At 41.4% G+C, this 26,425-nt stretch overlaps 1 protein-coding gene across 4 annotated transcripts in view; it reads right to left on the reverse strand.

The window, feature by feature from the left end:
• LOC116046492 (myosin heavy chain, fast skeletal muscle-like) overlaps positions 1-26,425 on the reverse strand; it is a 106,371-nt gene that overhangs the window by 45,878 nt on the left and 34,068 nt on the right. The window contains exons 1-40 of one of the 4 annotated variants that reach the window (XM_036003363.1): positions 20,817-20,986; positions 20,316-20,537; positions 20,097-20,240; positions 19,844-20,000; positions 19,723-19,750; positions 19,538-19,634; positions 19,339-19,431; positions 19,186-19,249; positions 19,006-19,104; positions 18,813-18,916; positions 18,569-18,707; positions 18,338-18,456; positions 16,457-16,606; positions 16,186-16,356; positions 15,774-16,077; positions 15,575-15,639; positions 15,378-15,465; positions 15,123-15,240; positions 14,917-15,040; positions 14,437-14,573; positions 14,099-14,354; positions 13,772-14,014; positions 13,511-13,687; positions 13,282-13,427; positions 13,097-13,187; positions 12,612-13,001; positions 12,373-12,499; positions 12,165-12,283; positions 11,886-12,082; positions 11,385-11,568; positions 11,126-11,291; positions 10,867-10,991; positions 10,449-10,757; positions 10,159-10,362; positions 9,926-10,051; positions 7,369-7,539; positions 7,185-7,289; positions 7,001-7,096; positions 6,748-6,879; positions 6,606-6,626 (exon numbers count right to left, since the gene is read on the reverse strand). The exons of 2 other annotated variants lie outside the window; for them this stretch is intronic. In XM_036003363.1, coding sequence (XP_035859256.1) covers positions 6,606-6,626; positions 6,748-6,879; positions 7,001-7,096; positions 7,185-7,289; positions 7,369-7,539; positions 9,926-10,051; positions 10,159-10,362; positions 10,449-10,757; positions 10,867-10,991; positions 11,126-11,291; positions 11,385-11,568; positions 11,886-12,082; positions 12,165-12,283; positions 12,373-12,499; positions 12,612-13,001; positions 13,097-13,187; positions 13,282-13,427; positions 13,511-13,687; positions 13,772-14,014; positions 14,099-14,354; positions 14,437-14,573; positions 14,917-15,040; positions 15,123-15,240; positions 15,378-15,465; positions 15,575-15,639; positions 15,774-16,077; positions 16,186-16,356; positions 16,457-16,606; positions 18,338-18,456; positions 18,569-18,707; positions 18,813-18,916; positions 19,006-19,104; positions 19,186-19,249; positions 19,339-19,431; positions 19,538-19,634; positions 19,723-19,750; positions 19,844-20,000; positions 20,097-20,240; positions 20,316-20,522 — 5,793 coding nt within the window. In that variant the 5' untranslated portion in view covers positions 20,523-20,537; positions 20,817-20,986. Of the gene's footprint in view, positions 1-6,605; positions 6,627-6,747; positions 6,880-7,000; positions 7,097-7,184; positions 7,290-7,368; positions 7,540-9,925; positions 10,052-10,158; positions 10,363-10,448; positions 10,758-10,866; positions 10,992-11,125; positions 11,292-11,384; positions 11,569-11,885; positions 12,083-12,164; positions 12,284-12,372; positions 12,500-12,611; positions 13,002-13,096; positions 13,188-13,281; positions 13,428-13,510; positions 13,688-13,771; positions 14,015-14,098; positions 14,355-14,436; positions 14,574-14,916; positions 15,041-15,122; positions 15,241-15,377; positions 15,466-15,574; positions 15,640-15,773; positions 16,078-16,185; positions 16,357-16,456; positions 16,607-18,337; positions 18,457-18,568; positions 18,708-18,812; positions 18,917-19,005; positions 19,105-19,185; positions 19,250-19,338; positions 19,432-19,537; positions 19,635-19,722; positions 19,751-19,843; positions 20,001-20,096; positions 20,241-20,315; positions 20,538-20,816; positions 20,987-26,425 lie in introns of those variants that run through there. One more of the 4 variants, XM_036003364.1, reaches the window with a different exon arrangement.

The raw sequence follows: 26,425 nt of genomic DNA on the forward strand, positions 1-26,425 counted from the left end.
CAGAAAAAAACAAAATGGGGTCTCTCTCAACAGCACCCATGACTTCCTGATTCTATTGAGGCCATACAAGGAGGCTTTCATTGATGTATACAAACTTGTGTGCATCTCCATGACACTGCCTGTATCAACAGCTGCTTGTGAGAGGAGCTTTTACGCCGTTTAAAAACCTACCTCAGAAACAAAAGTGGCGATGTCCGAACCAGCAATCTTGCTGTGCTGGCAATCAGCTCAAGAAGAACAAAAGAGATGGATGTAGATGTTGTTATTGATCGCTTTGCAGACAATCATAACAACAGGCGAATTGTTCTCTTTTAAGTGGTGAGTACACTCCTTACATTATATTTTAACAGGTTTCAATTGTACTGTATTTGATGTGCTATAAACACAATTGTTGCAGGAAATCACACCTGTGGAGACTGAAGAGAGGAGAGAAGAAGACCGGAGGAGACTGGAGAGTAAGAGGAGCAGAGAAGAGGACAGGAGGAGACTGGAGAGTAAGAGGAGCAGAGAAGAGGACAGGAGGAGACTGGACAAAAGAGGTGCAGAGAAGAGGACAGGAGGAAACTGGACAAAAGAGGAGCAGAGAAGAGGACAGGAGGAGACTGGAGAGTAAGAGGAGCAGAGAAGAGGACAGGAGGAGACTGGAGAGTAAGAGGAGCAGAGAAGAGGACAGGAGGAAACTGGAGAGTAAGAGGAGCAGAGAAGAGGACAGGAGGAAACTGGACAAAAGAGGAGCAGAGAAGAGGACAGGAGGAGACTGGAGAGTAAGAGGAGCAGAGAAGAGGACAAGAGGAGACTGGACAAAAGAGCTGTCAATATTGGTAAGTGAAGTGAGTGAAGTGAACCTCTTGCTATTGTATTGCTGTATTTAGCATAAATACTAACCTATTCATGTGTACTATAAACTCATATGTTGCAGTAAATCACGACTGTGGAGACTGAAGAGAGGAGAGAAGAAGCCAGGAGGAGACTGGAGAGTAAGAGGAGCAGAGAAGAGGACAGGAGGAGACTGGAGAGTAAGAGGAGCAGAGAAGAGGACAGGAGGAGACTGGACAAAAGAGGAGCAGAGAAGAGGACAGGAGGAGACTGGAGAGTAAGAGGAGCAGAGAAGAGGACAGGAGGAGACTGGAGAGTAAGAGGAGCAGAGAAGAGGACAGGAGGAAACTGGACAAAAGAGGTGCAGAGAAGAGGACAGGAGGAGACTGGACAAAAGAGGAGCAGAGAAGAGGACAGGCGGAGACTGGACAAAAGAGGAGCAGAGAAGAGGACAGGAGGAAACTGGACAAAAGAGGTGCAGAGAAGAGGACAGGAGGAGACTGGACAAAAGAGGAGCAGAGAAGAGGACAGGAGGAGACTGGAGAGTAAGAGGAGCAGAGAAGAGGACAGGAGGAGACTGGAGAGTAAGAGGAGCAGAGAAGAGGACAGGAGGAGACTGGACAAAAGAGGAGCAGAGAGGAGGACAGGAGGAGACTGGACAAAAGAGGAGCAGAGAAGAGGACAGGAGGAGACTGGACAAAAGAGGAGCAGAGAAGAGGACAGGAGGAGACTGGAGAGTAAGAGGAGCAGAGAAGAGGACAGGAGGAGACTGGACAAAAGAGGAGCAGAGAGGAGGACAGGAGGAGACTGGACAAAAGAGGAGCAGAGAAGAGGACAGGAGGAGACTGGACAAAAGAGGAGCAGAGAAGAGGACAGGAGGAGACTGGAGAGTAAGAGGAGCAGAGAAGAGGACAGGAGGAGACTGGAGAGTAAGAGGAGCAGAGAAGAGGACAGGAGGAGACTGGACAAAAGAGGAGCAGAGAAGAGGACAGGAGGAGACTGGAGAGTAAGAGGAGCAGAGAAGAGGACAGGAGGAGACTGGAGAGTAAGAGGAGCAGAGAAGAGGACAGGCGGAGACTGGACAAAAGAGGAGCAGAGAAGAGGACAGGAGGAAACTGGACAAAAGAGGTGCAGAGAAGAGGACAGGAGGAGACTGGACAAAAGAGGAGCAGAGAAGAGGACAGGAGGAGACTGGAGAGTAAGAGGAGCAGAGAAGAGGACAAGAGGAGACTGGACAAAAGAGCTGTCAATATTGGTAAGTGAAGTGAGTGAAGTGAACCTCTTGCTATTGTATTGCTGTATTTAGCATAAATACTAACCTATTCATGTGTACTATAAACTCATATGTTGCAGTAAATCACACCTGTGGAGACTGAAGAGAGGAGAGAAGAAGCCAGGAGGAGACTGGAGAGTAAGAGGAGCAGAGAAGAGGACAGGAGGAGACTGGAGAGTAAGAGGAGCAGAGAAGAGGACAGGAGGAGACTGGAGAGTAAGAGGAGCAGAGAAGAGGACAGGAGGAGACTGGACAGAAGTAGGGCAATCAAAAGGTGGTGAGAGTATGAGAATAGATACTATTTTGTAAATATGTTTTCCGTCATGGGTGTGGCTATGGCAATTAAAGTTCGAGCATATTGTTTGCAAACTGCAATTGATTAATTAATTAAAAACAAAGTAGTTGATATGCTGTGTTGTTGTTTTTGTTGTTTAGTAGCAGTAATATGCAGTTATTAGCCATGTCCACTGTATTTTTTGTTGGTTTTCATGAGACCCCCCTTGAAATGACCAGGACCCCTCATTGCCCCCCCAATCAAAATTGTCTGGAGCCGCCACTGGGTGCAGGTCAAGCTCTTACTGTAGCATACCCTCCGAAAGATGGTCTGACACTTGGACTGATGATTTTAGATTTATTGGAAATCCCAAAACCAACGTAAGAGCTGGTTACAAAAGAAACAATACAAACAACAAATGCATTAGCTACCTTACCATATCGTTTCAGAGCATTAGCATAGTTTAGCATTAGCTCCCAAGCCTAGCATTAGCCCATTAAACAGAAAGCTAGCAACAGCTACAATTGTTCAAAACTACTTCAAAAACACCACCATCTTAATATTACAGTATTATGATAAATACTAACCTTGTGCCTCTTCGAAAGGGTGCTAAAACATAAAATCTTTCACCGTATATGCATGTTACTGTTTCTCCTCTCTACCATCCGTTGCATGTGGCAGAAAAAACTAGTTAAGTTGTCAGCGGGTGACTTTCAAAATAAAAGCCCCTCTATTTAGAACAGGAAGTAAGGCACTTGGGCTTAAACCAGGTAAAATAAATAATAAAAATAACTGTTCAACAAGGTTATTTCTTCTGTAGAGCTAAACATTATTTACATGTTGATTAAAACAGTGGTTATTGGGCTAAAAATACCAATAATAGCAAAGTTGTATACAGCTTCTCTGCTGCAGCCTAACTGGCAGAAAGAATCGTGCTGTGATCACGAAAGATGCTTCCCATTGAAATACATTAGTTTAAAATTCGTGCTGAGACACACGAATAAAACGAGATGAACGTGTCCGCGTACACAAATCAATAGATTAAATTAAGTGACCATATCACGAACTGCCGTGAGTGGGTTGTATAAGCTTTCTTTTGGGAAAGGGAAATAGACGAAAATCAAGCAAATAGAGGTGGATTTAAATTGGGGAAGTTTCATCTTGATATCTGTTTTCTCAAAATGGGTTTTTCTCAGATTCTGACCCAGAAATCTCCACTTCAGTAGCACTTACATACACCAAACTTTACAGTTTAACTCCAACAATATTCTGAAGGTTTTTACAGAGGGTTCAGATATCATTCATAGCCTGATTTATGTAATATTTCCCAATGCCTTTTTTGAAAACCGGAAGCAGTCCTATGTGTATAATTCCGCTAATTATATCAAAGTATCAGTAATATCAAAGTTTGGGGTCTGGCTGTCCTCCCCCAGGGTTATGTTAGTGTCAAAGACTTCACTTCCTGCATTCTGATACACTTTTATGCACAAATGTATGGTGGGAATACCTTTATTTATCCTATGAGAAGGAAAACACAGATGACATTCAAAATATATCAAAAATATAATGAAATAAAAAGCAGTAAGGAGGCTTTCACATCAGGGAGCTAAGCCTGGATCACAAAAGTTGAACGAAAAAGCAACAAGGACGAAATAAAATAGGCTACTTATATTTGTATACGTATGTGCGGTGAAGGGAGGATACTGGCGTATACGAGGCGGAGCATTTGGGCCCAGTCGCTACACATACACTATGCACTACACTCAGTGGGTCGATGAAAGATGAGAAAAGTCTCTCTGCATTTCCTGCAGCGTTAGTTTAGTTTGCTGTCACATTACTCGAATACCCGTATATGTGAATACAGATATCTGAAGTGAAAGGTCTGTCACAAAACTATGTTGTTGCGTATCATTGCACATTTTTAAGTGGGTATATGGAAATCCTGGAGATTTCTTAGGTATACTGTGTATATCTGCGTATCACGTAGACCAGGGGTTTTCAAATTGGGTGAATGTGAGCCTCCCCTTAGAGTAGGTAAGGACAGCCGAGCCCCCCCCTTCCCCAAAATCCCGTCCGCCTGCCCTAACTGCAGTAAATGCCATATTTTGTGTGTTTGATGAGTTTCAATAACAACTGATAAAATGTAAATATTTTTTAATATTGTATTTGAAGACATTTTATTTCCACAACTTTTTTAAAAGTGCATTCATAAACGATTCTTTGCAACAGCAAATAATTTCCAACTTCATGCAAGCCTAATTGAGGCTACTTTTAAAATCACTGAACATCACTGGGCCTATCCACAAGTCAAGAAAACATGTGTAACATGTGTAATCGGCAAGTTAGATGGCACCAACATTTGGCCTAATCATAACTGGCCTGGCAACCCAAAGGCCAGGGTTTTGTTTCCAGATTTGTGTGGTGACTTATGATGGGGTGGGGGGTCTGGGAGTCTTTTGTTGAGGAAGTAACCTTAAATGTGCATATGACAATTATTCACCTCAATGATACATTATTCATTTAAATGTATTAATAAACCCCTGGACTGTAATAGTTCAGATGTTTGAGCAAGATTTCTGCTCATGTCCAAAACTTTGTGCACATTCAAAATATAACTCATCCCATCTGTGTTCTCTGAGGTTTGGAGGAGTCCTGATATTTTGAGAAAAATATTTTGGTTGCAATGGTGGGTATTGTATGGGGTTCTGGTAGTTTGAGGCATTTTTATAAATGACATCACTTAATATAGAATCGTTACGATAGTCATTTTCACTATGACCAGTTTGGCGGCATGAGTGAAAGAGGCCCTGTTACGGAATAGAAAGCCGATTCTAGATCTAATTTTAGATTGGAGGTGGTTTATGTGGGTCTGAAAGGAGAGGAAACTGTCTAACCAAACAGCTAAGTATTTATAAGTAGCCACATATTCTAATTCTGACCCATCTAGCCTAGTGATGCTAATCAAACAAGCATGTGTGGGCAGCGATCGATTGAAAAGCATGGACTTGGTTTTATCAGAGTTTAAAAGTATTTGAAGGTTTCGGAAAGAATGCTGGATGGCATTAAAGCTCTCCTGGAGGTTAGATAGTACAGTATCCAATGAAGGGCCGGATGTATACAGTATAGTTTCGTCAGCATAGAGGTGGATCTGAGAGTCACTCGCAGCAAGAGCCACATCATTGATATATAGAAAGAACAGTGTCAGCCCAAGAATCGAACCCTGTGGCACCCCCATGGAGACAGCCGTAGGTCCAGACAGCAGGTCCTGATTTAACACACTGGACCCTATCAGAGAAGTAGTTAGTGAACCAGGCGAGGCAGTTCTGAGAGAAACCAAGGCTATTGAGTCTGCTAATAAGAATACGATGGTTGACAAAGTCAAAGGCCTTGGACAGATCAATATAGATGGATGCACAAAAGGCTTTTTATCAATAGAGGCTATGATGTAATTGAAAACCTTGTGTGGCAGTGGTGCAACCGTGACGAGCACGGAAGCCAGCTAGTTTGAAATTTGCCTTTACATGCAAAAAAAAGTGTGAAGCTGTCTATGGTAGCTCAGTTGCCAGTTAGCTCAACAAGATCATGACTTGGCCTTAATGTGTGAGGTTGTGAGTTTGAGCCTCGGTTGATGAAGAACAAACATTTTGGGATTGTGCTGTGGGGATTAGAGACTTAGGTTTCAAGGGTTATCTGTTCTCATTTGTCTTTTTCCTCATCAAAATGCCCAGCCCCGACTCACAGCTGCACAGCAATTAAACCTTGACACCTGACCTCTAGATTCCACCAGGCGTGTCTGCGCTGTATTCCAGCGGTCGCAGCCACTCAAGACAATGATTGTGATTCCAACTAACCGCAGCGCCCATTATTGACACCCATAGCACACACTGAAGTACGGCAGTCTGGATATAAAATTCATTATCATCATCTGAAGCCTGTTTTACCTCACGCAGCAACTCAAGACTGATTGTTCCTTATCCAAAAAAGCTGTGTGACAAGGTAATACATCAACAGTAATACACAGTGTGTATAATTAGCCTTGGTATTAGAAATCGGGTCGTCTATTACTCAAATGTGATTTCTGGATAGCCAATTACCCAGTCTGACACTTATCTTTTGAGTGAATCAATACAATGAAAAAAAGCAGACAGACAGCAATTTAACTGTGACAAGGAAAACATTTATTTTTATAGCATATCTCACATCATATTATATGATTAGAAACAGCTGATCAGGCAGTTTTCTTTATTCAGCTGCCTCTTTACCCTAAAAACACAAGTAAAAAAGGGTTGGATTAACTTCATTTCAAACAAATCTAACTGACAGTAACTTTCTGTCACATAATAAAAAAAAAAATTAAAGTTAACATTTTTAATTGTATGTTTACCTTGCCAGAGTCACGGCTCTTTGCTCTCATCTTGTTGACCTGGGACTCTGCGATGTCAGCGCGCTCCTCAGCCTCCTCCAGCTCATTCTGCACCTTCCTGCACTTGGACAGATGAGTGTTGGCCTGCTCCTCCTGAAAAACCATAGAGATTGACATTTTTGAAAGTCCTAAAAGACCAAAGGTATTCTTTGTGTGAAAAAATTCTGCCACAGTATCAAGCATTCAATGTTGAAAATGTATATTTTGTCCTTACCGCCTCCTCAGCCTGCCTCTTGTAGGCCTTGACTTTGAGCTGCAACTTGTCAACTAGATCCTGCAGCCTGGCAACGTTTTTCTTGTCCTCCTCAGTCTGTAAAGGTTTATTTAAAAGTAAATACATGTTTTTTGTAATATGTATGTTAAGTTGATTTGGTTGTTAACTATTAAAGTGACTGTACCTGATAGGTGAGCTCCTTCACCCTCCTCTCATATTTGCGGACACCCTTAATGGCATCTCCTCCGCGTCTCTGCTCAGCCTCAACCTCTGCCTCCAGTTCACGCACCTTCAATGAACAATAAGTAAATAAGTATGCTTCTTTTTTAAATTAGTTCAGCCCTGCAAATTCTTTCTTTCTTTCTTACCCTGGATTCAAGTTTCTGGAGCTGCTTCTTGCCACCTTTCATAGCCAGGTTCTCAGCCTCATCCAGACGGTGCTGCAGGTCCTTAACAGTGACCTCCAGGTTCTTCTTCATCCTCTCCAGGTGGGAGCTGGTATCCTGCTCCTTCTTCAGCTCCTCAGCCATCATAGCAGCCTAGGGGAGACAGCATAACATGTTAATTAGAATTATCTTGATAGAAGAGACAGACAGACACTATTAGATCCATGCAGTGGATGAAGTGTGCAAAATATTTCTTCTATCAATTTGGACTTATTGATGCTTCCAGCACCATAGCAAAGTGTAACACAAATTCACAATACTCTGCTATCGTAGATATGACTAGCTGTACACATGCTTTTGTACATTATGATAACATTACTTATGATCAAAAACTAGTGAGTCCACAACTTTGCGAACTCAGCCAACCATCAAGTAACACTAGAAAAATGTATTCCCTGCTGAAAATGCGTGTGAATGCTGATTAGCTAAATTGCTAAAGCTAAACTGGATTAATAGCTTAAATGGGTAAGAAGAAGGTGAAGTGGTGAGGATAGTTGGAAAAGTTGTAATTTTAATTAACATAAATTTCATTAAAATGTTGAATAACACCACTGATGTATAAAAGATGGTTTTTTGAAAAGCTTAACGCTAGACTGAATTGTTAGCATTAAAAGTTCAATAATGCCAAACGTGTCTGTAAGTGTGTCTGTGTGTGTATGTGTGTGCGTGTGTGTGTCTGTTGGTCTGTCTTTGTGTGTGTGTGTGTGTGTGTGTGTGTGTGTGTGTGTGTGTGTGTGTGTGTGTTTGTGTGTGTGTGTGTGTATCTGTCTGTCTGTCTGTCTGTGTGTGAGTGTGTCGGTCCGTCTGTCTGTCTGTCTGTGACTGTGTATGTGTGTCTGTGTGTGAGTGTGCGTGTGTGTGTTTGTGTTTCAAACTGAACTATTTGGCTCATCTCAAGAAACTCTGTTATCAACTGCAATCAATGGTTGACATATAGTATATAATACAACAGGATCTCTGTTTTGTTAGAGTTCAGCAGATAAAAATGTGACATGCAGCTTTTCACATCAGAAGGGGAAAGTGCTGCGTCATAGTTAGGAGAACTGCAGGTCTGTCTAATCAGTTGCCATATTTGTAATAGAGAGTAGACCCCTTTGATCTCAGGGATGTGGTCATTAGCTGAGGCTTTGATCGTTCTAATCAGCTAATGACCAGATCACCTGTGTCTGACTGCTCTGCCAGTGAGGGACAGACCTGTGAAAAGAAGGCTCAAAAAGCAAACTATAGGTAGCATCAGTGAAATGACCTCACAGTGAGTGGCAGAAGGCCTCTGCGAACGTATTGATATACTGTATAATTTGTGTGGATAAAATGAAAAAATGTGAGCATATCAGCGATTCGAAAAAATGGTTCTCTGTGCTTTCATCCTGAGATGTCAAGGAATTTTAATATGGGCTCCCAATGGAGGGATGTTTGAGACTGGTGTCATTTGGAATTTCACTGAGCCAAATGCATACGTCCTATTGCCTAAATGAGTATTAGAAAAAAGTAGACTAGCATACCTACATTTTGATGTATAAATGGTGTATGACAAGTAAAAATTGTGGGCCTGAGAGCAAGTTATAGAGAAGGGACTACGATTACTTTTTCGAGGCTCCACGCTCTAGTGATATCATCATCCCCTCTAAGTCACACAATACACACGCATTATAAACTTAGAAAAAAACTGTTAGACAGTGATGACACAAAAACTGTAAAATATATCAAACTGCTGAGATAGAGCCTAAAAGCTGATTTCTTTTGTGAATGGTTTAAAGTTGAATTGAAGTCTGTAGGTGAAAGTATGAAGGAGGTGAATCATTTTGAAATGGAAGAGGATTTTAAGAATTTGAAGCCTGCTCTCATTGACTTTAATGTAAAAAACAAACAATTTTAAAGCATAATATTTTAAAGTATAAATAGCAGAAAAATAGTTGAAGAAGTCCCATCATGTGCTGAAAGAGCTGAACATTTTGATATTAGAATGTTTTTTTCTAGCTGAAAGTATGCTGAAGTAGTTGAAGACCAAAAAACGTACGGAGGAAGAAGCGGAATAATAATAATAAAGAATCGAATAACATTACTGTGAATGCTGTTGAATCAGCATTCACACAATTAAGTGCAACAACCCAAGACATATTACTTAAAGTTACTAGTCCAACAGCAAGATGGCCAGCTTGGCATCTTTCTTGCAGACTATTATCAAGGGAAGCTCTTGCCAACAACTAACAGCGCATCCGAGATGAACTCTTGCTTGGTCCCTCTCTCCTTTTCTCTTATTAGCTTCTTCCATATTTCCTTCGGTACCTTAGCCTCTGTCATGATGTCCGTAGAGACTGCTAAATCCGGATTTGTTGCCTGCTTGCCCTGGCTGCAGTTCTAGCATGACTACGGTGCCTTTCCCCACCAGTAACCAGTAATAGTTACATATTGGTGCTGCAATTATATCTTGAAAAAACACATCGGAGTAACATTAAGAACAAATGAAATGTAAACCTACATCAGTGATGGCCTTCTTGGCCTTCTCCTCTGCATTCCTTGCTTCCTGAACAGTGTCATCCACTTCACTCTGGACCTGGACCAGGTCAGTCTCAAGCTTCTTCTTGGAGTTCAGAAGGCTTGTGTTCTAAAAGGCAAAAAGATTTAGGCACTTTAGTCATCACATGCCTGGTTTTCATATTATTTAAAATGTCAGTAGGTTTAATTATTGAAGAAATGATTGGGCTTGTTCACCTGAGAGTGCAGAAGTCCAACACGCTCACTAGCGTCCACCAGCTCCTGCTCAGCGACTTTGCGACTTCTCTCCGTCTGTTCCAGAGCAGCTCTAAGTTCCTCGATTTCAGCTACCATCAGACCGTTTCTGCGATCCACCATAGCAGCTTGTTCCTTGAACTCCTCCTGTGCTCTGACAGCATCATCAAGGTGCAGTTGTGCATCCTAGTGAACAAATATCAGGAAAGTATTCACATGAATGACACAATGTACCTGCATTATCCATGCAACAGCTCTGTGTCTAACAATACCTTCAGCTGTGCCTGCACATTCCTCAGCTGCTTCTGGGACTCAGCAGCCTGGCGATTGGCGTGGCTCAGCTGAATCTCCATCTCATTCAGGTCTCCCTCCATCTTCTTCTTGATTCTCAGGGCATCGTTTCTGCTCCTGACCTCAGAATCCAGATTGGTCTGCATGGAGTCAATCACCCTCTGGCTGTTCCTCTTGATCTGCTCCATCTCCTCATCTTTCTCTGCCAGCTTCCTGTCCACCTCACCCTTAATCTGGTTGAGCTCCAGCTGGACACGCAGGATCTTAGACTCTTCGTGTTCCAGAGTTCCCTGATGAAATCAAAGAATGAAAATTAATCTTTGCCTTCAAACCGGTAAAAAGTATATTTGTCCATGATTTAGATTTTTCTTGAAAGATGTCCCCAGTCAAAAAATGTACCTCAGCCTCTTCAAGAGCCGTCTGGATCTCAGTCTTTTCGGTCTCCACCTGCTTCTTGGACTTCTCCAGCTCATGGATGCTCTTGCCAGTCTCACCAATCTGTTCAGTCAGATCTGAGATCTCCTCTGCAGAGAAATACATGTGTTTCATATTGTTAAGCCTTACAATGTAAAATATAAACGCTTGATTTTACGACATGTTGAATACAATGTAAGAAATACATTTGTTGAATATAACTGTTACATAATGTAGAACTCACGTTGAAGGTTCTTGTTTTCACGCTTCATGGTCTCCAGCTGATCCAGAGATTCCTCATAAGAGTTCTTCATCTTGAACAGCTCAGTGCTGAGAGAACGAGTCTCCTTCTGTGCTCCCTCGAGCTCTGCCTGACCCTCCTCGAACTTCTGTTTCCACTCTGCCAACACCTGAATAACACAGTTAATACAGCAATATGAGAAAAAATAAATATATCTTTTAATTGTTTCGATGGCTTGGGCACACAAAGTTAACAATGCTACCTTGTCAAAGTTCCTCTGCTTCTTGTCCAGGTTGGCAGCCAGCCCATTGGCTCTCTCCACATCAATCATGAGGTCCTCCACCTCACTCTGGAGCCTCTGTTTGGTTTTCTCAAGAGAAGCACACTTGGAATTCACTGCCTCAATCTGCTCCTCAGCCTCCTGAAGACGCTGAGCCAGCTTTTTCCTGTTTGAAAAAGGTAAATTTGTTTCCCACTGAAACTATCAAGTTACCTGAAGTCTTAGTAACAAGAATATGCAACGTGAGATCTTATATTTTGAGTGTTGCATTGTTGTTTGTTTGAAGCCTAATGTTCTTATGGTAACGAGTTTTGGAAAGGGTGGGTGGGCAATGTATGATCAGCCTAGTATTGTTATTAATGGTTAGTTATGTTTTTAAAGGTATATATGAACATCATAAGGCAGAGCTGTAAAATGTTTTCTCCAAAGTTGAGTTATGCTCAAATCATAGACTGGCCATTGAATTGTTTGAATGTTACTCACTTGGCTTCCTCAAGCTCCTCAGTGCGCTGGATAGCATCAGTTTCATACTTAGCTCTCCACTGAGCCACCTCACTGTTGGCCTTGGACATTCCACGCTGCAGCTCAGCCTTGGCCTCTTGCTCCTCCTCAAACTGCTCCCTCAGCAGATCACAGTCATGGCGGGCTGATTGCAGTCCATGGGCAAGAGCATTCTTGGCCTGGTTTAAGACATATGATTGAATTTACAAAATTCTTGAATCCCAAACGAATAATACTAATACACATGTATTAGTTTCTTACCTTAAGCTCCTCTTCAACATGTCTTTTCAGCTCCTCAATCTGCTGTGTGAATGCCTGTTTGCCTCTGGTCAGCTGGGAGACAAGAGCTTCTTTCTCTTCAACTTGACGGCTGAACTCACCTTGTGTGAAAGATGTCACGATATATTAGTTTGTGTCACGTTTCTCAATAACATACACAACAGATAATTCACTGATAGCATGTAGATACCATTTTCTGTCAGGAGACGTGCTCTCTGTGCACTTGTGTCATTGATTTGACGAACATTTTCATCATTCTTGGTCTTCAGTTCGCCGAGTTGGTCCTCAAGAGTACGGCACATCTTTTCAAGATTTCCCTAATGAGTAAATAGAGATGAGATCAGTGATGAGATTTTATTTAGAATATTAATTACATTATTTACTATTCGTATTTAGTTAATTAAAAAACATGTAATGCATTGTGTGTACCTTTGCTTTAGCAACATTCTCCATGTTGCTGGAGAGGTCATCAATCTCCATCTTGTATTCACTCTTTTCTTTCTCAAGCTTCTGCTTTACACGCTGGAGGTTGTCGATCTGCTCTCCCAGCTCAGCAACGCTGTCAGCCTGCTTCTTGCGAAGAGCAGCAGCAGTGGCTTCATGCTGCAGAGTGGACTCCTCAAGATCACGACGGAGCTTCTGGAACTCAGCTTCACGCTTCTTGTTCATCTCAATCTGAGAAGCAGTGGCACCACCGGCCTCCTCCAGCCTCTCACTGATCTCCTCAAGTTCCCTGGAGAGGTCAGCTCTCTGCTTCTCAACCTTGGCACGAGCAGCACGCTCAGCCTCAATCTCCTCCTCCAGTTCCTCAATACGAGCCTGTTTAATATAGATAGGTCTTTCACTACTCTTTTACTTTTAATTAACAAATTGGAAACATTTGCAGGAATGGTTTCTGTAAAACAAGATGTTACCTGGAGCTCCTTGATCTTCTTCTGAAGCTGAGCACCCAGTGACTGCTCATCTTCAACTTTGCTAAGGAGCTGACTGATTTCAAAGTCCTTCCTGTGAGAATTATAGATAAAGTACAGAGTTAATGCAGTTGACCACAACTTTTTTTTTCTTTAAAGAGCGCTTGTACAAATTCAAAAACTATTACTTTTTGATCTTCTCATCAGACTGCTGCTTGTCATTCTCAAGATCCATGATGGATTCCTGGGCCAGTTTCAGATCACCCTCAAGCTTTCTCTTGGATCTCTCAAGGTCCATACGGAGCTTCTTCTCTTGCTCCAGAGAACCCTCAAGCTAAGAAATAAGATGAGTTTTTAATCATCACATTCAAGAAGAATACTCTTTCTTTGCCAATCCAAGAGACTTTGTAAACTTACATCATCCACTTGCTGCTCAAGCTTGGTCTTGGCCTTGGTCAGAGAGTTGACTTTGTCTTCCTCTGCCTGCAGGTCATCAAGAGTCTGCTGATGAGCCTCCTGAAGGGCTTTCTTTTCCTTGGTCAGCTTAGCAATGCTCTCATCCTGAGAGGCCATCTCCTCGGTCAGGTTCTTAACCTAAGTGTGCAAGAAAGATCTTGTCTTTAAACGATCATAATTATAATTTTACTTGATCTGATAGACAGATCATTATTTACGAACCTTGTTCTCTGTGGCATGTTTCTCTTTTTCCACTTTGGCCAAGGTAAGCTCCAGGTCATCAATATCCTTCTTGAGCTCAGAGCATTCATCCTCCAGCTTTCTCTTCTTGGCAGTGAGCTCAGCATTGATTTCCTCTTCATCCTCCAGTCTCTCAGTTGTCTCTTTGAGTTTGGCCTCCATCTGAATCTTACTCTTGATAAGTCCCTCACATCTCTCCTCAGCATCATTCAGATTCTCTGATTCCTAGTTATTTTTTATGAAAATAGAAGTCAGCACTTCAACTTTGAAAAACATGAAAAGCACAACTGTATGTTGATGTGTACTTACAGATGCTACTTGCAGCTGCAGATCATTCTTCTCCTGCATAAGGGACACCATCTTCTCCTCCAGTTCCTTCTTCTTGGCCAGGGCAGCAGCCAAGTCAGTTTTCATCTTATCATAGTTCTCCTTCATATTTGCCAGCTCCTTCTCAGTTTCAGCAGACTGCAGCAGAGGCTTGATCTTGTAGTACACCTTCATCCATGGCCAGTGTTTGACATTCATGAATGAGCGGATATTGTACTGGATGGTATATATGGCTTCCCTGAGGACAAGAAATAGCTGTTATGGACAATATTGTTAGTGATTTTTAATACCATGATTCAGAATTAGCTGTTTGAACATGCCTCCTCTCCGTCATCTTCACAAACTCCTTTCTCATGACATAACCACGGCACAAAGCCTGAGTCATAGTGACCAGAGATGACAGTTTTTCATCTCTCATCTCCTCAAGGACACCCAGCAGACCGGCCTTGAAGAACACCTGATCAAACAAAAAATAAAAATGAATGTAGGATGAACTCAGATAGTGAATACTTCACACCCTGTTAAACAAAAAAGGATTTTCGTTTACCCTACATGTTTTAAGGCTTCTAAGGCGTAGGTGTTTTATAAATGGCCACATGCAGGCTGCTCTGCCTCTATACTTAAAATAAATCACTTATTCCTTGGCACCAAAGTCTACAATCACATAAGTAGTTTTTAGATTTTTTATTAACAGATATCATTTAATACATTAACAGAAAAACAAGCAAACACACTGGACTGAACAACCTAACCTCTTTGGTCATTATTCTACAGTAAAATAAAGAAAGCAAGCTCTTTACTTTTGTGTGTCCGAATTTGTACTCGTCATGTGGAACATCAATTGACCCAAGCAGCTTCTCTGAAGCCTTCTTGTTGTCAATGAACTGGCCCTCTGGGATGACACTGGCATTCAGCACCTTGTACCTTTTTATGAGAGAGTTAATGGTCCGTGGGAACATTTTCTTTTAATAATCTATCAAAATTCTCTTAAAATATCGATTGATACCTTTGTTTGAAGTCAGCATAGATTATTCTGCTGGGGAAACCTTTTCTGCAGATTCTGATACCCTCCAGCACACCGTTACACCTGAGCTGGTGGATGACCAGGAAGTTCTCCATGAGACCTGTAAAAAAACACATTTTTTAATTACTTCTTTGACTAAATATACTCTTAGTCAAAGCAGCAAACAATTAAATAAACCATATTAACAAAACAAAACCACTCCTTAAAGAATCTCTTAAGATTAAGTTTTCCATCTACCTGGAGTCTTTGACTCATTGGGAATCAGGCAGCGCACAAAGTGAGGATGGGTGCTCCTCAAGTTAGTCATCAGCTTCCCCAAGTTCTCCTGTAGATCCAAAATGGGGAGTATTATCATGACATGTAATCAATTGTGAGTTTGAGCATAAACCCGAGCTATATACAGTATAAGATAAGTTTGCAACGTTAAACCTTACCCTAAACTGTGAAGACACAGTCTGCATAGAACCACCCTTCTTCTTGCCTCCCTTCTTGGTAGTATCTGTTGAGGATTTTAAGTAGATGTGTTTTGTTAGAATAACAAATAAAATGCACATGTTAGTTTATATACAGTTAGTTGAAAATATACAGTATAACCTAAAAACATGTTTTAGTTTACTGCAGTTACTATCATACCCTCAACGACAGGAGGGAAGCAGAGAGCCAGCAGTTTCACTGGGGATTTCATGTACAGCTGGATGACAGAGTCATTCAGTGGATCCTTGTTCTTGTCCAGCCAGCCAGAGATATTGTAGTCCACGGTACCAGCGTAGTGCACCAGGGAGAAGTGGGCCTCAATCTTGCCTTTCTTGGGGGGCTTAGGCTTCTCAAATGCTTTGTTTTTGCCAAGATGCTGGTCATACAGCTTGTTCTTGAAGGATGTGTCTGTGGCCTTGGGGAACATGCACTCCTCTTCAAGGATGGAGAAGATGCCCATGGGCTTGAAAAAAGTGGAGAGTAATACAGTATTAGTTGATTAGGTGTCATTAGGTGATACATAAAATCCAAATAAGAACAATTATATATTATCACCAAATGAAGTGATTACCTTTTCAATGAGCTCAATGCAGGCAGCCAAGTCCATGCCAAAGTCAATGAACTCCCAGATAATACCCTCCTTCTTGTACTCCTCTTGCTCCAGGACAAACATGGTGTGGTTGAAAAACTGTTGCAGTTTCTCATTGGTAAAGTTGATGCACAGCTGTTCCAAGGTGTTGAACTGTGAGGGGACAATTCATCATTATAATTTCTCCCAGGGCAATAAGAATGATTCTGTTATGAAAAGTATCAGCTTCTGAATTGTTGGAAATTAAGCTTACATCAAAGATTTCAAAACCAGCAATATCCAGGACACCAATGTAGAACTGTCTTGATTGTTTAGTGTCCAACATCTGGTTAATACGAATGACCATCCACAAGAACATCCTCTCATAGATAGCCTTGGCCAGGGCTGGCACTGAGTTCATCACCTGAATAAAAAACAAGGATGTGATTTGATTGAATTCAGTCAACCTTTTTGTAAAAATCATTGGTATTGATTATTGGTATTTCTTCTAGTCTCTCTAATAAAGGCAGGAATCTGTGTCAGTGAGTCAGTCCGTCCGGTTATCAGGTTGAATGTGGTGACCCGAATGTTCGAAAGACGTCACACGCAGGTAAACGGACAGCATTTAACTAAGAGGAAACTCAATAAAATATCATACATGATACAACAATTTTTGTTGCCGACAATAGATATCAAACAAAAGCCAGACACTATATCCGATTAGGTTGCTGTGAGCTGTAAATTCACCACTTCTAAACAGAAGGTAAAACATAATGATATGTCAGAGCCTGAACTGGGAAAGCCTCTCTTCCTCCTGGCAGCTCAGTCTCACTTAGACTAACCCAAGGTCCGGTTCCGCATCTGCCTGTACCATGGATGTACAGTATAATAAAAACGGCCAATACCCTGCCACTAACATTTTACTTAGCAGACGGGACAACTTGACATATCGGAATGATTTTAACCTGGAGAGCAGCGTGAACGGAAGGAGTGCTCACTCTGATTTACACTAGACTGCTCGACTTGGGTCCCAGACAAACAGTGTCTTTCCTTACTTGTCACCCTTTCTCTAACTTGGAATGTTGGTGTTGGCAGTGTTAGAACTAGGCCTAGTCAAAAGGTAATGATTAATAATTTTGTGAGGCAAAATCCAAATCTGCAATGTAAATGGACTGTAGTTACATAGCGCTTTTCTAGTCTTAACGACTGCTCAAAGCGCTTTTACATATTACAGGCACCATTCACACACATTCATACACTGTGGCTGAGGCTGCCATACAAGGTTGACACCTGCTCGTCAGATAAACATTCACACACATTCACACACCGATGGTGTAGCATCGGAAGCAATTTGGGCATCAGTGTCTTGCCGATGGACACTTCGACATGGGGGCCAGGGATCAAGCCACACACCTTCCGATTGGTAGGCGACCGCTCTACCACCTGAGCCACAGCCGCCGCAATGTTACCAGTAAAACTTCTCTGTAAGGAAAATGTAGCAGTACAATGTTTTCCTCTGAAGTAGAAGACCACAGTAAGTTAGTACTACAGTTGAGTTGCATATTTTTTAAGTGCTTTGTAAGTTATTTTTGGTACATATTCTATATTTTTCATACCTCATCATGACAAATCTATAGCTGTTTGTGGCCCTTTTACATTGGGCCCCCAGGCAGTTGCCTAACTTGCCTAATGGTAAAGTTTGCGCTGGATGTTTTCCCCCAGTTTATTGTAAATTTGTTTCTGACCATGAGTAGACGCGCCTTGGGTATATGATGCAACTATGTCATGGCAGGTGTATTGCTCATGACCCAAGGAAGCGCAGTGTGAGCATTAAGTTGACTGTATAAGGGGTTCTCAAGAAAGCTGCAAACACGAATACCACAGGCCAAGCAATCCGCCTGAACGGGCACCTCACTGGTGAGAAAAATAATACAAAAGATCTAAAAACTAAAAATAACATCTAAGATGGTCCTTGACTTATTCTACATTATGCATTTAGAATTCAATGTGTTAAACTCTTTGAAAGTAGCAATATGGTAAATTGAACACTGCCGTTGTACGCTGCTTTTTATTACACATTGTGCTGCATTATTTTAGTAGAAATAACATAACTAATCTGTTTTTAAATAGTAGGATATTGATACTTCATGTTTACCTGAGGTACAGTCTGTCCCTTGGTGACATACTCATTTCCGACCTTCACTCTGGGATAGCACAGAGCTTTGAGCATGTCAGCGGAGTTCAGACCCAGCAAGTAAGCAACCTTGTCAGCCTCTGAAAATAGTTCAGAGATTTCCATCATGATGTAAATAGACACCAGTGTGATTAAGAACTTCCTAACTGTTGTTTCCAAGCTATTCACTCTGAGCTGACATTCAATACTCACCCTCTGTGCCATCAGGCTCAGCCTGCTCCTCACGCTGCTTCTGCTTGAACTTCATGTTACCATGGTGGAGCACAGCACCAGTCATCTTGTAGATGGCCATTTTCTCTTCAGTGGTGAAGCCCAGGATATCAATGGCATTCTGAGTTCAAAAGAGGTCGACACAAAACATATTAACTTTAGAAGAATGCACTTGCATTAAATGGAAAAAAGTACATTTAACTATTTTGAAGTGAAGATCACTCACATCAGTGGCTTCCAGCTCAACTTTGTCATCAATGCTGGCCACAGTGATCTGACCCATGCTACACATGGGGAAGTCGTAGGGGTTGGTGGTGATGAGTGCCAAATCTGGAGATCAAAAAAGGGAGGAAATGTCAGAACATTTGTTTAATTTGAAAACAAGTAGGTTAAATAACGTGCAACACCAATCTTCTTACCAAGCAGCTCAGGGATGTGGCCGGTCATCATCTGGAAGAAGATGTGGTAGCCTCTTTCATCAGAAAGCTGGTATGTCACTCTAGACTTCTCCAGCAGATCTACAAATATTGTTCAGAAATTACAGTCTGGCCAATTCTCAATTCCAGTCGTTTGTATGTACTATGAGTATTATTACTTACATGTCTCAATATCAGCACTAGCCAGTTTGCCAGTTGCGCCAAAATGGATTCGGATGAATTTACCCTGTTTGGAATAATGGATTTTTAATGTTCCACCACATTGGCAATCTGTAACAAGACCTCTCTAATGTGCAGAAATTGTTCCAAACTTACAAAACGAGAAGAGTTGTCATTCCTAATAGTTTTGGCGTTACCATAGGCCTCCAGCAGGGGATTGGCTGCAATAATCTGATCCTCCAGTGACCCCTATAATCCAGGTTTAGAAATACAGTCAGAAAATGACTTTATTTTTCCCCCTTGAAAAATATCATATAGCTGAAGAACCCTGAATTTTAATCATACGGTAACATACCTTTGCGTCGTCCTTCTTTGGTCCACCAACTGCGATTGTTGCAAAGTACTGGATGACACGCTTGGTGTTCACAGTCTTTCCAGCGCCAGATTCTCCACTAGGTATAGACATAGACTTTTAAGAATTTGATCAAGATATTTGACTATGTTAAACAAAGTCTACAAATGTAAATGTAACAAACTTACGTGATCAAGACAGACTGGTTCTCCCTATCTGTTAAATCAAAAACAAAATAATTGACTATGTTTTACTGCAACAGAAACGTTATATACTGATAAATTCTACATTGTTATGGTAATGACTTACCAGTTTGCATGAACTGAAAAGCGTTGTCAGAGACAGAGAAAATATGGGGTGGAGCCTCCATACGCTTCTTGCCTCTATAGGCACTTACACATTCAGCATCGTACACTGGGAGCCACTTGTAGGGGTTCACAGTAGCACAGAACAACCCAGAGTAGGTCTGAAAGTGATCAAAGAAATTCAACAGTTAACTTTGTTTCCTACAAGTATAGCAATTTGAAATAGTTCTCTTTTCTCATTAGGCAGATTGTCTTACGTAGATCATCCATGCTGCATAACGCTCTTTGAGGTTATACAGCACAGAGGCTTCATTGAGATGGGTCATCATGGCCATGTCCTCAATCTTGTCATACTTGGGAGGGTTCATTGGATGGACATCAGCTTCTTTCACTACCCTCTCCTGGAACAGTACATTTGTCACAATGAGAACTGATCATATTGAATTGCCGGTTGAGTCTGACTTCATGATACTAACCTCCTTAGATATCAGGGTTTCGACTGTGACTTTGTCACCATCTTTCTTGAGGATTTTTGCCTTCAAGTACAGCTCCTTGACATCAGCAATGTAGCAGGCACTCTTGGCATCAAATGGTGCAGTTTGAGCCTCAATTCTCTCCCTTTCTGGCTTACGAAGGTAAATGGCAGCTTTGCCATAAGTGGCCATCTCCGCGTCCGTACTCATGGTGGCGGCTGATGTCTGTTAGATAATTACAAAGGAACTTCCATCTTAGACTAAGTCCATGTAATTAAACAGCCCTTAAAATTAGCTGAATAGGACACCTATCCACAATGAAACCATGTCTGGGTACTGTTACAGGTGGGCTTTGACTTCAAAGTGACAAAAACATTTCAGACTTAGTTGTTATTGAGGATAAATACTAACCTCTTGTTTAGACATTAAATGATGGAGACATAGTTTGCATATGTATTTAACACTTAAATAAAGAAAAGGTAAACATTTAAAAGTTGTCCTTACCTGACCTCCTCTTTGTCAACAGTATTCACCAATCCTTTTTAAAAGGTCCTGTTCTTGTTGTTAGAGTAAAAACAAGATGCACTCAATAAATGCTTCAAATTATCTCAATCTTACAAGAACATAGCCATTACTACCATCTGGGACTCCCAGGTCTTCTGTGTCACACACTGTGTCCACAAGTAGCCTTTATATTGAATGTTTTGATGACATCCCAAAAGCTAAATGTGGTATGCATACCAAATGTGGTCAGATAGTTGTTGTAATTATATATCATCTGATGTTTCAGGTGTCTGTTGAAAGGCCAAGTATTGATTTTTGCTTACTGATTACTTCTATTTAAGTTTATTGTAGGCTCTTGAAGTCTTCATTTAACAGTTTAAAAACATTGGACTATCAGGTGATTTAAAAAATAATCTTATTAATTATATGCTTTGTGATTAGTTCATTTATATTAATCGCAAACATAAATAATTGACTTCTGAAAGCAAAGTAGTAAATATCGAATAAAATGGATTTTGGTAGATGAGTGAATTAATTAATTGACATTATTAGGACTGGACCCGAATATTCAACTCCATTCTGGCTTTATTTAGTTGGGATTATTGTGGTTTGCTGTCATCTAAGGTTGTGTGTCTCTCCTTTGATCTCAGATTACACACACACACACACACACACACACACACACACACACACACACACACACACACACATACACACACGGTGCACAGCATCGAGAGAGAAAGGGGCAGTGATGACTCCACAGTCCGCTAACTTGCTGCTCTCACTACTGTGGTTGAATTTCCAGCTTGCTGTGTAAATTGAGACTGGTCACATTCTGGCCACTGACCCACATAACAACCCTATATCAAAACATGTCCCAGGCAGAGTAATAGTTTAAGTCTACAGTATGTCTGCATTAATGACGGGGACATAACACTGCCTCCTCTGTCTGTTTCAGAATCAGTTTTTTGGGGTGGATCAAACTATTGCCAAATCATCCTGAAGGACTGCTAAGGGAAGACGCAAAACAAAGTCATTTGGGCTGAATATTGTGTACAATGTATATTGTATTGTTTGTTGCTGTGGAGACTGAGGAACTTGAGAGTCAGAAATCCCTCGACATGTAACTGCCTTAGGCAGAATTCTGATTTTTTTTCTCAGAATATTGTCTTTATTCTCAGAATTATGACTTTAAACTCAGAACTCAAATAAGTTTTTCGCATATATATATATATATATATATATATATATATATATATATATATACGCTATTTACCCCATTCTCCGCTGCTGTTCGGAACAATACGTCAATGCGGCCGCCATTTTGTGCATGTGTGTCTAACTAAGCAGGAGGTCTACCGTATATAATATATAATTAAAATCATCATTTCTCGCTGAATTTTCAGGTGGTCTGTGTAGAGGGGTAAAAACAGCTAACTACAGTCATAATTATTTTTTTTTACTATTCTTTAATTCTTTTTATTGACTTCTAACACTAGTACGATTTTACTAGTTCACATTCTAACCACTAGGTGGCACATTGCGCTTGGGTGATAGAAAATAGTATTGCCGGCACGCACAGAGGAGTTCAACGTGTGTCTCTTCTATTCTTTATCACAGGTCGGTAAATATGCCTTAAACTGAACGTACATGCTAGATTTAAAGAGTTGAATACGCAGTTTATTAGATCGTTTGCACATACCAGTCAGAGAAAGGATGTGTTTAGAGAATCTTGTGTAAATTGAGACTAAGAGCTGTAGGCTAACTTGCTAATGCTAGCGGCCTTAGAGTGAAGTCGCAGGTGTGGAAAGCTCACTCAAAACAATAGGGAAATGTGTAAATTCACTAAACGCACTTCAGTCAGACAACTCACATTTGAAATGTTTATTATAACAGCAGAACATTGAGTTTGGCGGCCAGACTCCGAGCTCATCACTCCCCGCAGTATGGGTTTACGTGAGATATTGGAGAGTGATGATAAAGTAGCTTCCCCCAGGCCGGAGTCTGCAGGTGAATGCTGGGGTGGTGGTGGAGCTAACAGCAGGCAACAATACAGGTGAAGGGCAGCAGCAGCATTGACAAGGCAGAGATGGGGAAATTGTGCAGCTTAAATAGACCGCCAAATTGAGGGGGTGTGTTAGGTAAATGATACGGGGAGTGAGGCATGTCACGTGTGTGTACGCAGTGCAGCTTGAGTTGGCTGCCTGAACTAGCTCGTAGGAGTCGCCCCATTTTAGTCAGACAACTCACGTTTGAAATGTTTATTATAACAGCAGAACATTGAGATTGCCAGCCAGACTCCGACCTCATCACTTCCTGCAGTATGGGTTTACATGAGAGATTGGGGATTGATGATAAAGTAGCTTCCCCCCAAAACTGCATAGATCAAATGCTGGCGCTACTCATGAGAGGACCTTCTATGTGTGGGCCTGGCACCAGCCGCCATAAGGCCATACCCCATGAGCTCCACGGCCACAGGAGGAATATGCTATCTAGTGAGATTACTATGTGTGGGCCTGGCACCAGCCGCCGTGAGGCCATTCCCCATGAGCTCCACGGCCACAGGAGGAATATGCTATTTAGTGAAACTGCTATGTGTGGGCCTGGCACCAGCCGCCATGAGGCCATTCCACATGAGCTCAGCAGCCGCAGGAGGAATATGCTATCTAGAGAAACGGCATTGCCTCTGTAGCACATTACAGTTATGCTAAGATGAATGAATACTCTTACCCAGCAAACCACCTGATATGCAATAATAGAATAAACAGCAAACCAGTTATACATATAATTAATGCTTGTTGGGGTGCAGGAGCTCCTCTTCTGCATGACAAGATCTTATTGTGGAGCTCTGTCTTGCTTGGAGCAGCATGGAGGAGAACCACGATCTTGTCACGGGTTGCAACCATCAATGATGGACAGGGGAGCCAACCCATGGGTCGGGGAGCGATGATGCAGGCATTTCATCATGTAGGAAAGAGGACAGAAAGTAGTGTCAGTCTTAGCAATGATAATCTGTGTACATGCATTCTTCTATAGTTAGATCAGAGCGGATGAAAGCGGATGAAAAAAGGCACGGAGATGCCCAAGACACTGATGCGCAGATGGTAGCCACTGTCATCCCTCTGAGGAGGGCCGTGGGTGCTGATAACCCTCTCGTGGAGTGTGCCCGGATGCCACTCCCTTTACACTAAAAGCGTGGGTAATAACCTCACACAGCCGGTGAGACAGCAGCTGTTTCGAAAGAGTTAGTGAGAGTGAGTTTTAATAAGTGATCGAACAGCTGCTCCGCCTGATGTCTGCCGTGCGTAAAACATGAGATAACTGAGATAACGCGTGCACTGGGCAAACTCGGTGAGATGATTAATCCCCTTCTCTGTTATGAGGCAGAAGGAAGAAACCCTCAAGGTAAGAAATTCTCGGCCAAAAATAGTTTATTTTGACTTTCGGCATGAATGAAGGATTTGGCTGTAAAGTAGCCGTGCTCCTGTCCTCTCTAATAGAAAAGTAGGACTATGAGGCCGACAGCGCACATACAGTAAGTCACTCACTCTCCTAGCCGATGTCAAGAATATGAGGAGCGCTGTTGTCAGGAACAACATTCTGAGAGAGATTTGTGCCAGAGGCTTAAAAGGGGAACCCCCAAGCCCAGAGCACTGGGATTAAATTAGGGTGACCAGACGTCCCCGGTTTCAGTGACCTGTCCACGGCTGGAGCTGTCCCCAGAAATGTCCCCGGTTTTCACTGTGACTTACAGACCCGAAATTGGAATGAAAGAAAGAAAACATTGACCAAACGTATAGTCACGCTGACTCGCGCACCCTACACACGTAAAAAGCTATCGTAAATGTAGGCTACTTTTAAATTGCCATATTTTCCCTCTGGGCTCACCGAAACAGACGTAAAGACATATTAACCATTCACTGCACGTGATCGCTAGTAAACATATTACACTTGTTCTGCCAGGAGAGGTGTGTTTCTTGCCAGAGAAGGCAAATATGGTCATTTTTCTGCAAAAGAACTGCTAAAGTTTGAAGCTGGTTGGCATACCAACTCAACATTTATTTTGTTGTTACTTGTTAAAAGTGTAACTGTTATTTGTTAAATTATTGTAGTTATATGTTAGGTGACTTAGGTTTACTTATTATATATTTAAGTACTTTAAAACGTTAATATATTGTTAAACTTAAATAATTTTCAATAAAAAAAAAACTCCATAAAAGAGCCTTTCTTTGATGTCATTTTTCAGTTTTTCAAGAATCGGTTTAGGAATCAGTTAGGAATCGGAATCGTTTTAAAAGTACCGGTTCAACATCGGAATCGTAAAAATTCAAACAGTACCCAACCCTACTCAAGACAGCCAGAGCAAGCGCTGCTCAGAGCTCAGAGATGTTCTAGAATGCCCATATTTTACGATGCTAAAATTACTGTTTATCTACATGCTGTCTGGTGGGTTTAGCGAACGCAATTTCGTGGACTTTTTATGTTTAAAAAAAGGATCTTACTCTTTAACAGAAAGGTCCACCTCCTTAGAAATCCTCTCCATAATGTTGTCAGACACTTAGAATATTAATAAATAAAACGAGCACTTTTATGAACGTAAATACAAGCTGGACAACTGACGTCCTATTAACTTACATTGTAGTTTGTTTCGCCGTTACCGACTGCAGCGATCTCGTTTAATACTGGACCAATGTCAAAGGAAAATATTTCCTCAATAGTTTTAATTGTATCCGATACTCAGTGAGCTGTTGCAGAAACAAGCCCAGCGTGAAGCAATAAAGCAAAAGCTGTCAGATAAATGTAGTGCAGTAAACATTAATTTCCTTCTGAGGTGTAGTGGAATACAAGTATGAAGTAGCAGCAGGGGTGATTCTAGGATCAGACCTTTAGGGGGGCTCAGCCCCTAATGAGAATGTGACACGGATATAGCGCATGCAAAAGTGTTAATCTGCGCCATGAAATTACCAACTTCTTCACAACCGCACTGCTGCTCTCCCTCTGACAGATAGAGACTCAGCCAAAGGCGTGAGTCTGGCACAACCACCTCAACCAGAATCTAAGCTTTCCAAAGATATCAGCGCCAGTTGCTGTGACAAATGGTTTGCGAGAAAATTAACATTGAACTTACTTGAAATGTTATCATATTTGCATTCTGCATAAATCTCTGCACACCCATTACTCTCTGTGAAATATCTCAAACTCTTCACTCAACACATGCATCGGTACAACAAGCGGTTCCGGGATAATCCGGATATAATGTATTCTCATGTAAACTATTTATGTCAGCACAGACATTTTTGTAAATTGCTTATCCAGTGTATCCTACCATAATGGTTATTATATTGTCAGATTCCAGACAACCCCACTTACTTATATATATATCCCACTTACAAATATGAATATATATTTTTACTGTTGTGCTTCCTAGTGACATTAATGCAAAAATATGAAGAAAAAACTATTCAACCTGTGTGTGCATGGTTAAAATTCTGAAGTGCAAAATAGTTCAGGGTACAGCACAAATATTTCCATCCATAGATAAGAATAATCAACCTCTGAATTTCTTTTCAAAGTGCACCAGATTGATCAGGGGCAGTTCTACAATGAAT

Source organism: Sander lucioperca, chromosome 7 (genome assembly GCF_008315115.2).
Source record: "Sander lucioperca isolate FBNREF2018 chromosome 7, SLUC_FBN_1.2, whole genome shotgun sequence".
In the NCBI taxonomy this organism is placed as follows: Eukaryota; Metazoa; Chordata; class Actinopteri; order Perciformes; family Percidae; genus Sander; species Sander lucioperca.